At 39.5% G+C, this 15,709-nt stretch overlaps 1 protein-coding gene across 4 annotated transcripts in view; it reads right to left on the bottom strand.

Moving 5' to 3' along the window:
- Positions 1–15,709, bottom strand: part of col4a3 (collagen, type IV, alpha 3) — a 119,732-nt gene that overhangs the window by 48,518 nt on the left and 55,505 nt on the right. For all 4 annotated transcript variants that reach the window (XR_011983387.1, XM_072701760.1, XM_072701761.1 and 1 more), the window contains 8 exons: positions 13,137–13,241; positions 12,945–13,039; positions 11,714–11,864; positions 11,481–11,594; positions 10,342–10,509; positions 9,082–9,171; positions 6,915–7,049; positions 6,693–6,791 (listed from right to left, as the gene is read on the bottom strand). Coding sequence is in view for 3 of the 4 variants with exons in the window: in XM_072701760.1 (XP_072557861.1) it covers positions 6,693–6,791; positions 6,915–7,049; positions 9,082–9,171; positions 10,342–10,509; positions 11,481–11,594; positions 11,714–11,864; positions 12,945–13,039; positions 13,137–13,241 (957 nt within the window). In the remaining variant the exon portion in view is untranslated. The remainder of the gene's footprint in view (positions 1–6,692; positions 6,792–6,914; positions 7,050–9,081; positions 9,172–10,341; positions 10,510–11,480; positions 11,595–11,713; positions 11,865–12,944; positions 13,040–13,136; positions 13,242–15,709) is intronic.

The raw sequence follows: 15,709 nt of genomic DNA, 5'->3' as shown, positions 1-15,709 counted from the left end.
CATGTGACCAAACAGATGGTCACGGTGGAAGAGGAACTTAGGCTGAGTGATAGGCTAACCCTGGAAAAAGTCCAGCAAGAACAGGACAAAGCCTCTCCAGAGGAGAAAACTATGTGGATGAGAAAAGGGGGATGCAAGGAGGGGGGCCTGTGGTAGAATAAGGAAGGGAAACCAGCCCTGCCTCCCGGTATTCGCCAGGCAGTCTAGCAGAGGCTCACGGGGTTGGACATGCAGGGGTGAAACAGATGTTAGAAAACTTGACTGTGTGGTGACATCCGTTTATGAAAGACATGGTGCAGGGACACGTTCGAGATTGTGCGACCTGTACCGTTCATAACTCGCGACCCACAGTCAAGCTGGAAAAAGGGCAGTTCCCAACATGTACAAGGTCAAGGGAGGAAATCATCATAGATTACACAGACATACTTATTCCAGTGAAGGGGTTCAGATATGTGTTGATGTGTGTGGATGCATTTTCGGGGTGGCCAGAAACATGGCCCACAAAAAAGGAGGATGGCGCATCAGTGATAAAGTGTCTGATCAATCAGTACATACCGAGACACGGGTTTCCTAATAGGATCCGGTCCGATAATGGGACTCATTTTAAGAACGAAGACCTCCAGAAAGTGGAGAAAGCGTTGGGGTTAAGACATGCGTTCAGAACTGTCTATCATCCGCAGTCCCAGGGAAAAGTGGAGCGAATGAACCAAACAATAAAACAAAAATTGGCAAAAATCTGTGCACAGACTAAAATGAATTGGGTTGATGCTTACCGCTGGCACTGATGTCAGTACGGTGTTCTATAAATAGGGGGACTGGGTTCACTCCCTTTGAGCTCCAGACAGGCAGGCAGTTTCCAGGACCCCAGAGAGGGCTATCCTGGACCCCCGACAAAAAGGGGGAGCGAAATCCGAGGTCGTATTATGATGTTTTGCAAGTTCTCGTTGCAGATTTCTCCGAACAGATCCAGGAAACGAGACCTGGGAATCAGCCATCCGAGCCACACACGGCAGAGTGGGTCCTCCTGAAAGTCATCAAACGGAAGTGGTCAGAGCCCAGGTGGACCGGCCCCTTCCGAGTTACTGAAAGGACGTCACACGCAGTTCGTCTAAAATACAAAGGGGACACGTGGTTCCATTGGAGCCAGTGTGCAGCTGCAGAGGAGCCAGGCAGGACCACCGCAGAGATACAGAGGGACCTCGGAGAAGACACACAGAGCGTCAGTTCGGTTGAACCAGACACCACTCAGGTCTCAACAGAAGGGCAGAATAATCCCTTGACCTGAGCAGATCAGCAGGGTAGTCTACCCCTGACTGATTGAAGAAATCAACACATCATCCGTCGCAGATCATCAGGACCACATGGATGATGTGAAGAAGGTCATGAGGAGGGAGCAGAACCGGGTAGCAGCACAAAAGAGCAGGATGCGGCAGACCCAGAAGGCCGACACCCTGCGCCTGGAAAGCGAGAAGTTGGAAAGGGAAAATGCTGTACTGGGACGGGAGGTGAACCAGTTGACAGAAGAGGCCAAATGCCTGAGTGCTGTGTTGAGCCATCATCAGCCTTTGTGCTGCGCTGTGGATCTGCACTCCTCCACCCACCAGTACTTGTTCGAAGCAAAACTTTCATAATATTATTGCTTATAATCAGGTTGATTTCCTTATTACTGCCCATAATCACATGCTGCCTATAATCTTAATCAACAGGATCACATATACTACTTAAAATCAGGGTGATCTCCTAGCGGAGATCAAAAGGGGGAATTGAAGGGTTAATTATTTAAGAAATACAACTAATAATTTTATGACTGTATGGCCTTTAACCCAATGAAGAAAATAGACAAGGGAACTGAGACTAGGATGAGGTGATCTTACCCGTAAATGGGAAAAAGCAGGAACTTACAGCAAGGGAACGGGTCAAGATGACCCTGTTCTAGACACTCAGAGAACAGGAACCCATCATATTGCTGACACTCATTTTTTACCCTTGTTTGGGAATATGCACACATACTAACTAGAGCAAAAGCTAAAGTATGATGTAGTCACGTAGATGGAAAAGTACAGACGAGGGGGGCCACACCCCAAAAGGCCTATAAAGACCTAGAGCCGACCCCTAGAGTTCGAGCGTCTTCTTGTACATGCTGAATGTATGTCGGATGTTTGCTCCCTGATTATAATCAGAATAGCTCCCTGGTTATAATCAGAATAAACTGGTGACTTGCAACCACTCCTCGACTGTACAGTGAATCTCTTCTCATCAACGGACCCGGCGGAGTTCTGACTCCAACAATATTCACCGTAAATATTAAAATTTACTTTCGGAAAATCGTCTGTCATGTTGTTGTTTTTGTTAGTCCTGTGTGCTGTATAGGTACTGTATGCTAATTTCCGTTATTAAAGTTAACTATGCGAAGTGATATGGAACTGTAATACGGTCAAGAGAGCTGCCTGTAACTACATTCGCCGTGCGTTTCCCTGAAAATAATTGCACACCTCAGAACGTTCGTCAGCCAATCAGATTCAAGCATTCAACGGTCCCGTAGTATAAACATAATTAGGTATTACTAAGTCTTGATGTGTCATGCCCCGCTCGTCCGATCCTCCCATGCGCCACATCCCCTCATGGATCATGGATTCCCCGTGTTTACCAGCTGTTTCCTGTTGCTGTCATTAGTTCAATGTACTTAGTCAGCATTTCAGTTTGTTTCCCCAGTCCGGTCATTGATGTTGTGAAGTCTTGACGTGAGTTCTGTTGCCTGTATGTCCCGTAGTTGTTGTTTTCCTTTCAATAAACCCCATATTTCCCTGTAATTTCCCTCCCTGCCTGCTACGCCTGCACCCGGTCATGACAGAATGACCGGACTCCACAAGACTTTGCCTCGTCTATATGAAGAGGAATACCTCAACATTACGGAGAAGGTACTGTACTGGCTTAATCAGCCCGAAGTCCAGGATGATCCCAGGTTGGATCTATCATCAGAAAGTTGAAGGTTCATCACAGTACCCAGAGCCTTACTATAACAGGCCATCCACAAAACTAAGCATCAAAGCAAGATGTCAACTGGTGAGAGAAGGCTACTAAAAATCCACCCGCCACTCTCAGAAGTCTGTAATGCTCTTTGGCTACAACTGGAGCGAATGTGCATGGGTCCACAGTTTCAAGAGCTCTCCGTAAAACAGGCCTGTATGGGAGGGCAGCAAGAAGCCACTCCTTAAGAAGATTCACATAAAAACACGTATGGCATTTGCTGCAAAGCATGAGAAAAACCCAGTTAAGATGTCAGAGAAGGTTTTATAGTCAGATGAGACCAAAATACAAATTTTTCCCAGACTTCAAAGAGGTATGTGTGGTATAAAACTAACACTGCCCATGCCTCTAGAAACACCATACTTATGGTAAAATACGGTGGTGGCAGAATCATGCTATGGGGAATATGCTGGGACTAGGAATCTTGGGACAATAGATGGTCAACAAATACCGCACAATATTGCAGGAGAGCTTGTTCCAGTCTGCTATGAACCTATAGCTTGGGAGAAGATTCATCTTTCCGTCTTTTTGTGACTTTGTAACTAGGCTGGTGAGCACTTGTACAGGGATCTTGGTATTACGTAATTTCATTCATATACTTTTATTTGTATACATACTGAATTTCATTAATAATACTGGATAATGCTAGTAATACTGGATCCTTGATTATAAATTAGGCATATTAAGTTAATACAGTTTAAATAGAAATAAAATAACTTACCGTCATCAGTATTTTAATAGGAACTGAATACCTTATGATTGAGATAGGACTGAAAATTTAAACAGAGCTCATTTTGGATCTTGAAAAAGAAAAATAGGGTTAAGTTAAACTGAAAACTAGAGAAATTACCATTCATCTCCCACGTGAACTTTTCCTTCTGCAAAGCTAAGGTTGGACTGAGTAAAGTATTGATATTTTTGACTCCCATATAGCGATGAGTGAACTCACTTAAATTGCAACTTTTTCTCTCTTCGGATTTCTTGGATTTTGCATGGACTGCATAACGTTGTCATTAGCCAAGATAACTTTGCAATCTTTGCTGAAAGGCTGATTAGCATTCTGGTACCGTAATTTCATTCACTACGCTTGGCCAAGGAAAATGTTTAAATTGCTCAATTGTGAATGTTATGTTCAATTTTGTATGTGACTGTATTACCATTCCTACCAAGCTGGTAATGGGTTTGATACGAGCCTACAAATGCTAAACTTAATAGCATACTGATTAGTTGTCCTTAGGGAAGTAATACTGGGTCCTTGATTATAAATTAGGCTTATTAAGTTAAAACAGCATAAATAGAGATAAAATAACTAGCTGTTATCAGTATTACAATAAGAACTGAATAAAATACGACTGGAAATTTAAACAGAGCTCATTTTGGATCTTGAATAAGTTTAAGTTAAACTGAAAACTACAGAAATTACCATTCCTTCCTCTTCTGAATGGAAAGGGGTGGGATTTAGGTTCATTCAGTGCCTTAAGTTGCATGTGATTTTGTGTGTTCCATGTTAAATGTGTGTGTCTATAAATAATGTTTTGTACCAGTTAATATTTCTATTAAATAAGCTGGCATTTAAACCCAAGCTTCGTCTGTGGTGTGTCATTGTTAGTTACCTGTATATAGCTGCTCCCTGAGCCTAGAGCCTGATCCTATTTATCTAAACATGTAGTAAGTACTACACTGAGTCATGAAATGCACGTGGTGGTAAGCGTCTGTGGGGGGAGTAGTACCTTCCAATGCCCAGAAGGTGGAGTGCCAGCTTTGATTTTACAGACTTGTAATTATGCGTAACATAAATTTAAAGGTAATAACTCCTGGGCTCATACTTTTACTGTTGTATGTACTCCATAGTGTCACTATTTATTACATTTTTTATATTTTTAAGCCAAGCCAATGAAAAAACTCAGCACTGATTCCCTCCAATTGTAGGCTGTTACCATGCCACTTTCCCCAACAATTGAGATCAAACACACAAACTGGAATTATTTATTTGGCAAAATCCATTTCATCCCCAAAATGACTTTCTTTTGTTCAGGAAATGCATTTTGCCCACAAAATGACTTCCCATCACTCACAAAATGCATTTTGTACACAAAATGAATTTATTTAGTTGATAAAATACATTTTGTGAACGAAATGACTTTCTTCTGTTCACAAAATGCAAGGTGCTAATATCAGTTCTGTGCACAAAATAAAGCATTCCTTTTGATTTCTGTGCATGAAGTCTTTATACATCTCTGCACAAAATGTAACTTGAGTTTGTCTTTCTATGGATAAAATGCAGCAAGGCATTACTTGATTCTGTCATTAAATAATGCCTTTTGTGGCACAGAATGTATTTCAAGCATGAAATTGAGCACTGGATAAATTCTGCTCACTGAAATGATTACTAACTTTTTATTATTATTTTGTTTTAAGCAAATTTAATCTTGCGTCATTAAGCATAACATCACTGTAATTATTTGGTTGTGTATATGAGAAAACCATTGATTATTTGTATAAAGTTTCATAAAGCATTCCAGTCTGTTCATTTGATTGTACATGATTTATGATCAATGCAATTAACCTGCATTAGCTCTACCAGGAGAAAAAGAAAACTGTACTACTGAAACAAAAAACTGAAAAAGCAGTTTAGCAAATTGAAACAAATACAGTAAAACAAATACTAAGGGTGTAAATGTGGTTTTAATAACCCAGCAAACGTTATTTTTATGTGGCCAACACGAGTTTGGACAAGTTTCAATGTGTGGCCCATTCACTAAAATGAGTTTGATACCACTGGCCTAGATTTTGTTCTGGCAGCCATTTGTATGTTGATTTACGTGTAGTTTTGAGATCATTATCTTGCTGAAAGGTCCATCCGTAAGTGGCAAGTTTCAACCTTCTGACAGAGGCAGCTAGGTGTTTGGGTAAATCAATCTGGTGTTTTGTGGAATTCATGATGTTTTTGATCTATTCATGGGCCCCTTGCAGCAAAACAGCCCCGAAGCATCAATGATCCTGCACAACATCAGACAGTGGGTACCAGGTACTTTTCTTATGCCGTCCCCTTCATTTGGCAAACATAGTGATGGTATTGCCAAAAAGTTCAATCTTTATCTACAGATTTTTTTTATTCTTATATGGATAGTTTATTTCATGTTTTTCGTTTTACCTCTCTTGAGGGTTGCCAATAATTCTGGAGAATAGGAAGATATTGCCATAAAACTAAAAATAGCAAAACTATAAGTCAGGTACAGTTATGTTTTAAATTAAGCAACTTAAGCAAGTTTTGAATGAAAGTATGGTTTCATACAGGGTCAGCCCTGGGTGTCCTAGTACCCTAGATGAGTTTCTGCTGAGCGTCCACCTCTCCCCAACTACCACCCAGAGAAGCAGAAAATACATTGTCAGTTAAAAAAAACGGTACCAAACAGGTATCTGACTACTAACTGTTTATTAAATGTCTGTTTCACAAGAAAAAATTAAAATGGTGCAAATGATTGTAATGTCACAGAATTCAAACAGAGGTATTTCTTCTGATTTTTTTTCACTCACTCTTTTGCACCCCCTAATCAAATGGAAACCTAGGTAATCACCTATGTCACCTATAGGGCAGGTCAGTGCTGGTCTTATACATCAAGTAGACCTTAAATGCAATATAATTGAAGGATAAAATTAAGCACCTTGTTGGCCAGGATATCCAGGGTTACCATCCTTCCCACTTTGCCCACACAGTCCTTGACTTCCTGGGTCTCCTTTAGGGCCAATACACCCTTGTATGCCTATTGGACAACAAATTATGGCAACATTATCAATGGATTGCACTGCATGTACAGACAGTAAAACGGTTAGCTGAATTGCCAGAAGGATCAGTACCTCTTAACAGGAACATTTCACGTATTTACCTGAATTACCAGAGTCCCCGTCATCTCCCAAAAGATCAATGCTGACCGTCACCCCGTAAGGTCCAGGGTCCCCTCGCTCCCCAGCAGGTCCTGGGCTGCCTCGACAGCCCTTTGGCCCAGTGCAGCCCATGGTTCCTGCCAGGTGTCACACCATAATACAGTCAACTCTACGATCACTGGCGACCCTCATGAAGTTGAGTTTAACAATAACGTATATTAAGATGAACTTCAAAAGCTATGAGCGGTACTTTGATCTCAAACAAGCCTTATTTTTTTTTAACACAACATAGTTTTTTTTTCCCCAAAGACCATGATTTAGTAATATATTTTTTTATGGAAAATATAGGTTTGACAAATATTTGTTACCCCACTCTTAATATTGAATAAAACCTCTCCTGGCAAGGACAACAGCATTGAGCTCTTTCTATAACTTTAAACTAGGTTGGAGAGCAATTCAAGTTAGATCTTGGGCAACTCTTCCAAATAGAAAGTCTTCCAAAAAGTTTCTGGAGGTGCAGGTGGTGTCAGACAGATTTTGAAATGTTCAAGTCACAAGATTCAAACATATTATGAGCTAAACATTGTGTGTCCTTTTTACCTCTAACTATAAATGGCACTGTGGGTGGTGCCAGTATGCTGATGTGTCCTCTTACAGATAAACTTATACATTTTTTCAATAATTGTCCTGATTGTACTCAGTGGCATTTTTAACTACTACTCAATCTTTATACTGCCACTACCTAATGTGTAAAGGTTAACAACCTGTAATTTCATTTGAGATGAATGCTCTTTCAATTTGCCCACGTTGATGAATGACAAAGGCATTTTGCATCTGTGTGATGTCATATAAGTGTGCCTGAGAAACATGAAATAGTCGTAGAAACCACATGACTTTCTGGACAACAGGAGCAATAAGACAACATATTTTTTCACCAAGGATGCAAATTTCTTTGGTCTTACTTAAGACATTACTCTGCGGAGCCAATAATTTTGCTCCATATGTTCACGAAAGATTTCTTGATTATGAGTTAGGGCTGTCAAAATTAACGGGTTAACGTGGATTAATCCATCATCATGATTAATCTGATTAAAATTAACACAATTAACCCATCTGCAGCGCAGAATGACTCAAAATCCCTGAAATGTCTCTGTCAACCAATTTCAGGCAGTTTTCGTGTGTTCCATTTGCCCTCAGAACTCGTATTCCGAGTCTGATTCTGAGTTTTGGAGCCAGAAATGACGACACGCGTGCTCCTGTTTCTCAGAGAGTAGCACAGAGGATCCCGAGGTCAGAATCCAAGATCGCTGCGCGTTTTATCAACAGAAGGGAAAGTTGTTGTTTTATACTGTTTAAGCACTACTCATTTGTGGCTCATTAAATCGGTCGCACACTGTACCGTCCAACTTATCTGTGGACGTGTTGCTATAGAGTTTTATACGTAAAGCACCGCGCATAATGTCTTATCAACTGATATTGCTAACAATGGCAATTAACCGGGCTAGAATTGGATTTCATGATTAGTCAGATTATTTGTCGGATTTACGGTAGTTCGGGCTAACTATAAGTGAATGAAAATAAAGACCATTAGAACTGAGGTACCTTAAATCTGACAATTTGTCCGGCTAAGCAAAAAATTTTGCTTTTTGATATGGGTCCATGGTATTGCACTTCTGTGGCAAATGGAATGCATCCGACTTGTGTTCAAGATGTTCAATAAATATGTTAAGTGCATATATATTCCCTTTTTTCTTGAGTCTGTTTGAAATGCGATTAACGAAATGTAATTAATATAGATTAAAAATGAATGATATTTAATCGTGATTAATCTAAATTAATCCACAGCAGCCCTGTGATTAATCTGATTAAAAAATTTAATCATTTGACAGCACTATTATGAATATAATGTAATGTTCTTGAAGGAATTATTTTTTAAGATAAATGGTAAGCAATTTTTCTGCACATTTTGAAGGAATTTTTGATTCTTATATGCATTGTTTATGCTAATGTTTTTACCTCAAGGTTGCCAATAATTCTACAGTTGACTCTAATTTCATTCCTGTAATTGGGGCAAGTGTATGTATGTAAGTCAGAATCTGCTTACCGTGGATCAGAACATAATCATAAAGCAATGTTAGCTAAGGCTGTATTTGCAAGACCTCCCCATACCTTTTATTCCAGGATCTCCCGGGGAACCAGGTAAGCCATCAAGCCCTGGATGTCCAGTATTACCTGAGCTTCCAGGTTGGCCTCTGAGCCCTGAGAAAACAGAGGAATGCATTTTCGATATAAGGCCATGACATACGAACTACGATTTTAATACTGTTACTATGGAAAATAAAAGTACAATGAAATGCATTTATGAGGAGCTGAGGTTGGTGAGATAAAAGAAAATCACTGAAAGTGAGATTAGAGAAATTGTGAAAAAAAAGTGAGGCATACAATTGCATCAATGTCCTCAATGCATTAGTTTCCACGGGGTTGTAGTAACAGTAATGAGGTCACCATGGCATTGATAAATCTGTGTTCATTTATAAGATATAGTTATATCTTAAAGACTGCAACTGCTCAAATAATTCACGAAACAGCCATTTTATTAGTACATAGCACTAGGAAGGTCCCATTTTTGCCTCCAGAATAGTATAATAACTGGTCTATTACTGAAGTATGCGAATGCAAAAGGTATGTGAATGCAATGCATTTCAGTCAGTAATTGTTGTCTCTGTATCCAAGCAATTTATGTGCACCAATTCAAATATGCGATAAATGGCAAAATTTAAAAATATGAAATATAAATACTATACAGTTACAATGCAGGTGTAATCTTATCCATAATAATAGTTCCTTAAAGAGTCAAAAAAAGTGACAAAACATTTCTCACATGTAACATGTTTTAAAAATACAATCACTTCCTTTTTTTATTGCAAGCATTTTTCTGTTGCAGGATTCTTTCACAAATGGTCTAGGTAGCATCAGCTCCTAAATAGCGTTAAAAATGAGCAGCCAGCAACAAGTGAGTTTCTAAAATGTTTTTAGCCGCTCATTTTTGGCACGTTTCTATACTCCACCCCATGACCTTAAAAACTAGCTAATTCTTTGACAGGCTACCCAAAGAGAGGAATTCTTAAGCAGATTGTAGAAAATGTATTGTACCCAGTCCATGTGTGAGAAAATCTTGTGACATAAAAATGCTTGTGAAAAAATCATGCCAAATGTCATATGATCCACAAACAGTAAGTCATATTTTGTGCACTTGTTTTTTTTGTGAGAAACTGGTCATTTATATTTGTAAAACACATTGCATTTGTGAGAAAAGTTATAGCTGTATCTTAACTCCGTATTTTCTTATAATACTATTTATATGTATATCCCCATTAACCTGCAATGGATAAAAGTTTGCAAGTAAGATATATATATATGGTATTTTACCGGGGCACCCAGGAAGACCACTTAGGCCTGGAAACCCTTTCAGCCCAATAGGTCCTCTTGAGCCAAGTGATCCATTGAATCCTGGGCATCCTGGTTCCCCAATTGGACCTAGAACACCCTGTCCTGGTTCCCCAGGGCTTCCTTTTACCCCTTTATGTCCTCTTGGCCCTATAAAAGAAGGCACATTACCACTATAAAACTAGCATTAAAGTAACTGCATGAGAAGCCAATTCAATCATAAAAATATTATGTGCAACCTATAGTAACATAGTGCTTTAAATGCATACACTAGTTTTTTTTACAGGCATGGCTGTCAGTTCTGCAGGCGTGGTTCTCACTGCTGAGTACAAAGAATGTAGTATCATGGGGATGCTTTGCTTATGGGAGAGTTCATGATCTTTACCAAATCCCTGGCAACCTCAGCCAACATGACTGTCACAACCCTTCAAAAGCACATCACTCCATTAGTATTATGGCTGATTGGGATGTCCTTCATTCTTTAATAATAATAATAATGACCAAAATATGCCACAAAATATGGAAGAACTAACTGACAAAGAAAGAAAGTAAAGAAAAACTTAAACAATTGTCCTGGCTTGCTTAGTCTGCCAGTCTCAGTCTCATAAAACATCAATGAGATGAACAGGACAAAGGAGTCAAAGCAAAAAGCACCCCAAAGTACCCGATATCTCTGGAGCTGGGAGGGCATTTTGGGAAATTTTGCACTGAAACTTGATAACAGAATGTTACAAAGTTGCAAACCCTTTATCACAATAAATCTTGGCTATTATGAAGCATCCAAGACTACATTTTCTAGAACACTGCTTTGATGCCTCTTCTGTTTTGCTTTGTTTATTGTAATGTGTTTCTTGACAGTTTTTTTAATTTCAATCAGTTGCAGAAAATATATGGTGTAAAACATAAACCCTAGCAAATTTATTCAAACTTTTACTGGTACTGTGTTTGTCTGTCATTCTAAGTGTATAAATTACTGTATTTTGCCTTGACAAAATACTGACATTCAGCCCAAAAGCTACAGAACTTCAGTGTCTGTTTTCTTTAGTCCCTCTCTCACACCTCTCTTCACCTTTTCCAGCAGTAAAAATAAAAATATATTAAAAATATAAAAAATGCCATGCCTGTTTCACCGTTGCGTCCATTATGACCAATACACCCTACAAGGCCCTCAGATCCCTTTGTACATGTCCCTGGATCTCCAGGTGGACCCCAAAACCCATCGCATCCTTTTCTCCCTGGAAACAGAAGAAACCAAGTGGTGAGGTACAGTATACATGTAAGCCTAGGATCACTGGGTTTACCCCCAGACCAGAGTGCAGTGTGTCCATGCTTATTAGTGTACGTGGAGCTATACCCTGTTCACCACACTCTCCATCGCGGCCAAAATATCCAGGAGAACCCAGCACACCTCGCTTCCCAAAGTCACCTGCAGGCCCAGGACTGCCATCATCCCCTGATGGGCCCTGCCGACCAGGGGACCCTTGTGGTCCTACATTACATTTTCCCTGTCAACATAAACATTGTTTTCATTAGAGATGGCAATTTCGGCACCCAGGATCGATCCGTTCCGAAGACATCCGAAAGTTCTGGTCTCGATACGGAGTTTACGAAAAATTTCGAAACAGTCACGTGACCGCCGTGTCATTGTTCACGGCAAGAGAAAAAAAACTATTAAAAAACCCCCGGAAAAAAACGGGGCTTGTTGGTTTGAGCGATCATTATTATTTGAAATCCAATTGTATTAGTGAAACAGGTTAGCAGTTAGTGTGATATAGGCATAAATATAGTGAGGGACATGTAGTAGGTATAATATCAAGGTTTTGCTTAGATTCAGTTAGAAACATAAATCCAAAAGCTAAAGTATGCATAGACACATAGATTACATATACATATATTAACATTGCTAACATAGACAAAGATTGTTATCTGAAACTGCGTTTTTGCACTATTCTATTCTATACAAATTAATTAAAACTAAACCATTACTATAACCTGCTCAACATACACAAACCTAGATAGCATGAGTATTCTAACCTCGGTAGCTAATTAATTACTATGCACACTCAATACTCGGATGGTATGCAAATACAGAAATTATGTTTTAACAATACATAACCATGGGAACAAAAAATCTCTATAAATGATATACTGTAAGACCCAGTTTAGGTTTTTATTGACTGGGGGAAATTCTGGTGCATACAAATAATCAATACTTTATTGATCCCCGTGGGGAAATTGACTTTACGCCTCCCTCAACTCTTTGAGATATGATCATTTGTTTTATGCAATGTTAATTTGACTTGCCCTATTCGGCCACCGTAGTATTATGCACATTTTTGACAGTTCGAGCTTCATGACATTTGAAACTTGCCACAATAGGTATTGCCATATTTGTATAGCTGCAGTTCCGGTTTTTGCCAGCAGGCTGTGCACAGCTAGTGTTTCGAAACGTTTCGAACCGTTTCGAAACATTGTTTGTCTCAAATGTTTCGAAATTGTTTCGATGATTCAAAATTGCCATCTCTAGTTTTCATTGAAGATTAAAAGCATAAACAGTGACTAAGTATCAAGTCCTTTCATCTAACCTTTAGCCCTGTCATCCCTGGGGACCCATTCAGTCCCACTCGTCCTGGGAGACCCATGCTTCTTACACCTGGAATGCCTGGTTGGCCTTTATCACCTATGAAAGGCAATGTGTGACTGTCACTACATCAAAGCAACCAATATTTCATAGAGATCCATCTTACTAAATGAAAAATTCAGCTAGTACCATTCACCTTTGGTACCAGTAAGTCCAATTGGACCTGGATGAGATGGTCCTTTTTCTCCCTTGTTGCCACAGGGACCAGTATGACCTCTGTAACCACTGCTCCCAGGATCTCCTGAAGAGTAACAAACACCTAGGTGAAAACAAGTTCATTTTCTCCCACAGGCAAATTTTTACCACAAAGACAAGTCAAGTCATTTGATACATCTGGAAATTGCACCTAAGGATGAGCCACATTTGATTTGATTTTTCCTGATGTCTTGGTTGATTTCTCTTGATTTTCCCATGATGTCAAAGAAAGCGGCTCTGTGTTTGAGGTGTGCCACCAATTAACTCAAATGGAATCAATTAACCTATAAGAAGCTTCTTCAGCTCAGAATGGAATCATCTGTTTTCTTTTTGTTCAGACACAATAAACTTGTATATGTATACTTCTCACTTTGCTGAAAGTGAAAAAAAATACATAATAATTCTGACATTTAACAAATGCAAAAAATCTGTTAATATTTATTGATCTAAAGCAGAAAAAGTTTACTCTGATTTAATGTTCGACCTTAAAGAAAAAAAAGCTTTTGTGTTTTTTTTCTGAAGTGTATGTAGATATCTGGTTTCAAATGTATATAGAGCACAGTTTAAAAGCACCAAGTGATTGATCAAAGTGCTTTACGCAATAAAAAATAAAACATACAGATGTCAGATCACACACACGCATACGACAGGCCTGATATTCCAGGACCTTGGCATGCAACCCCCTCCTCGGCTATCCTGCCGTACCTTCCACGGATTCACCCAACACCCTAAAAGAAAGTTTCTTTTAAGTTTGGCTTTTGTATACCCTGTATATTGATTTACTCATGACTACTAGTCCAGATAGGTTATGTTTGTGTGTGTCCTTAGACAATCTTAGTGCTTTGTGTGCCACCGTTATAATCGTGTTTCACAGAGTATCACCTATTTTACCCCTCACACTTGAACACTTATATAAATTTAAATAAATAAATATGTATAGCTACCACTGCATATATGTTCTAATGGTTATCCCAGAAGAACCTTGCAAATAAAATAGTGTAACCAGCTATCTTAGTGTGTCCTAACTATCAGAGGTTCTTTCTTTGTTTAACAACTCCCCCTTTTCTTCCACATTCCTCTGTGGCCCTTATCTGATCTTTGTGGACCATTAGCATTTCTTTGTCCTACTATTCTGCATTAAAAGAACTGAATTAATGTGTACATTATCAATTCTGAAGAGAAGATCAATTAGGATAAGCCACACCAACCAAAATATGTTGTCCTCAGATGTGCAATTTAAATTGGTATTGCCACAAACTAACGGCCAAACCTATCTAAGGGTAAGATGTGCTGTTCGAATGTGAATATGTAATGTAATGTCTGTACAATTTATCCAAAGTGTAACATCTGTTGAGGTGCAACCCAAGACACCTATACCATATACTGATGTGAGTCAGTAACATACACCATGTAAGGAATTGTTAATTAATTAATACAAATGGTATGAGGTATGAACCTCCAGGCTGGTATGGCATGTTTGGTGTTAAACTGATGGAAGTTATCATGAAACTGTATGTATCAAAAGTTTTTTTCCAGTTTAATGAAAATCATCAGTAAAGGGGAATCAGTCTGGTCATAAATACCAAAAGGACTGCCACAGACAACCCTCCAAAAGCCCGCCAACTAGATGATCAGCCATTGGTTCAGGTGTCGAATTCCTGGTCATCCCTATTCATGAACTTTAGACCATAAAACCTGGCACCTCAGAACAAAGCCTCAGGAGAAATGAGAGCCCAAGGAAGAGAACATCAGCCCCACAGAAGGAGGAGAAGAGAAGCCCGCAAGAATCCCTCCTGAAGCCTGCCGGGGAAGGCCTGCTACCCAACAGAGAACTGCAACCAAGACCAAGCATTTCACCTTAAAGCTTCACAAGGAGAGAGAATCCAAGGGGCTCTACTCCAACAACCGCTCCAAACGCCGTGCCTTCCTGAGTGCCATCATCCCGTCACCTCATCCCTCTGCAACTAACTCCCAAGACTCCCCCCCCCCCCCCCACTCTGCAACCAAGTAAGCCAACTTCCTTTCATTATAACAACCTAAGTTGTTCTATTAACCTGTTATATGACTTTAGGGTCATGTTTCCACAGACTATGCTTGCTTTGCAGAACAGTATTTCCCTTTTAAGGTTACCCATTTAAATCTGGTCATTGCATTTCCATAATTACATTCTGTGTTTGTTTCTATTCCATTATTTCATGTTTGTTGTTTATGTTAAGTGTAATGTCCATCTTATGTTATTTGTAGTGTTAGTTAGGAATAAATGCATGTCTTTTACACAACTTCAGCCGCCGTTCATTGAGTGCTCACAATAGTCTGTGCGATCGCTTCTGTGTGATCTGGTTAATATGCTCTGAAACCTCAAACTCACCTGAAATATCGCGAGACTTCTTCTCGACGGCCGTGAGGGGAGCTTCACTACCAATTGTTTACATTACCTGGTGATGCAGCTCGCTGGACGAGCATTCAAACACAGGTTACTAAGCGATACTGGTAATTAATGAATCCCATTTAATT

The sequence above is a fragment of the Paramormyrops kingsleyae genome, chromosome 17 (genome assembly GCF_048594095.1).
Source record: "Paramormyrops kingsleyae isolate MSU_618 chromosome 17, PKINGS_0.4, whole genome shotgun sequence".
In the NCBI taxonomy this organism is placed as follows: domain Eukaryota; kingdom Metazoa; phylum Chordata; class Actinopteri; order Osteoglossiformes; family Mormyridae; genus Paramormyrops; species Paramormyrops kingsleyae.
The sequence above is the reverse complement of the archived record's forward strand: the minus strand, read 5'-3'. Positions and strand labels throughout refer to the sequence as shown.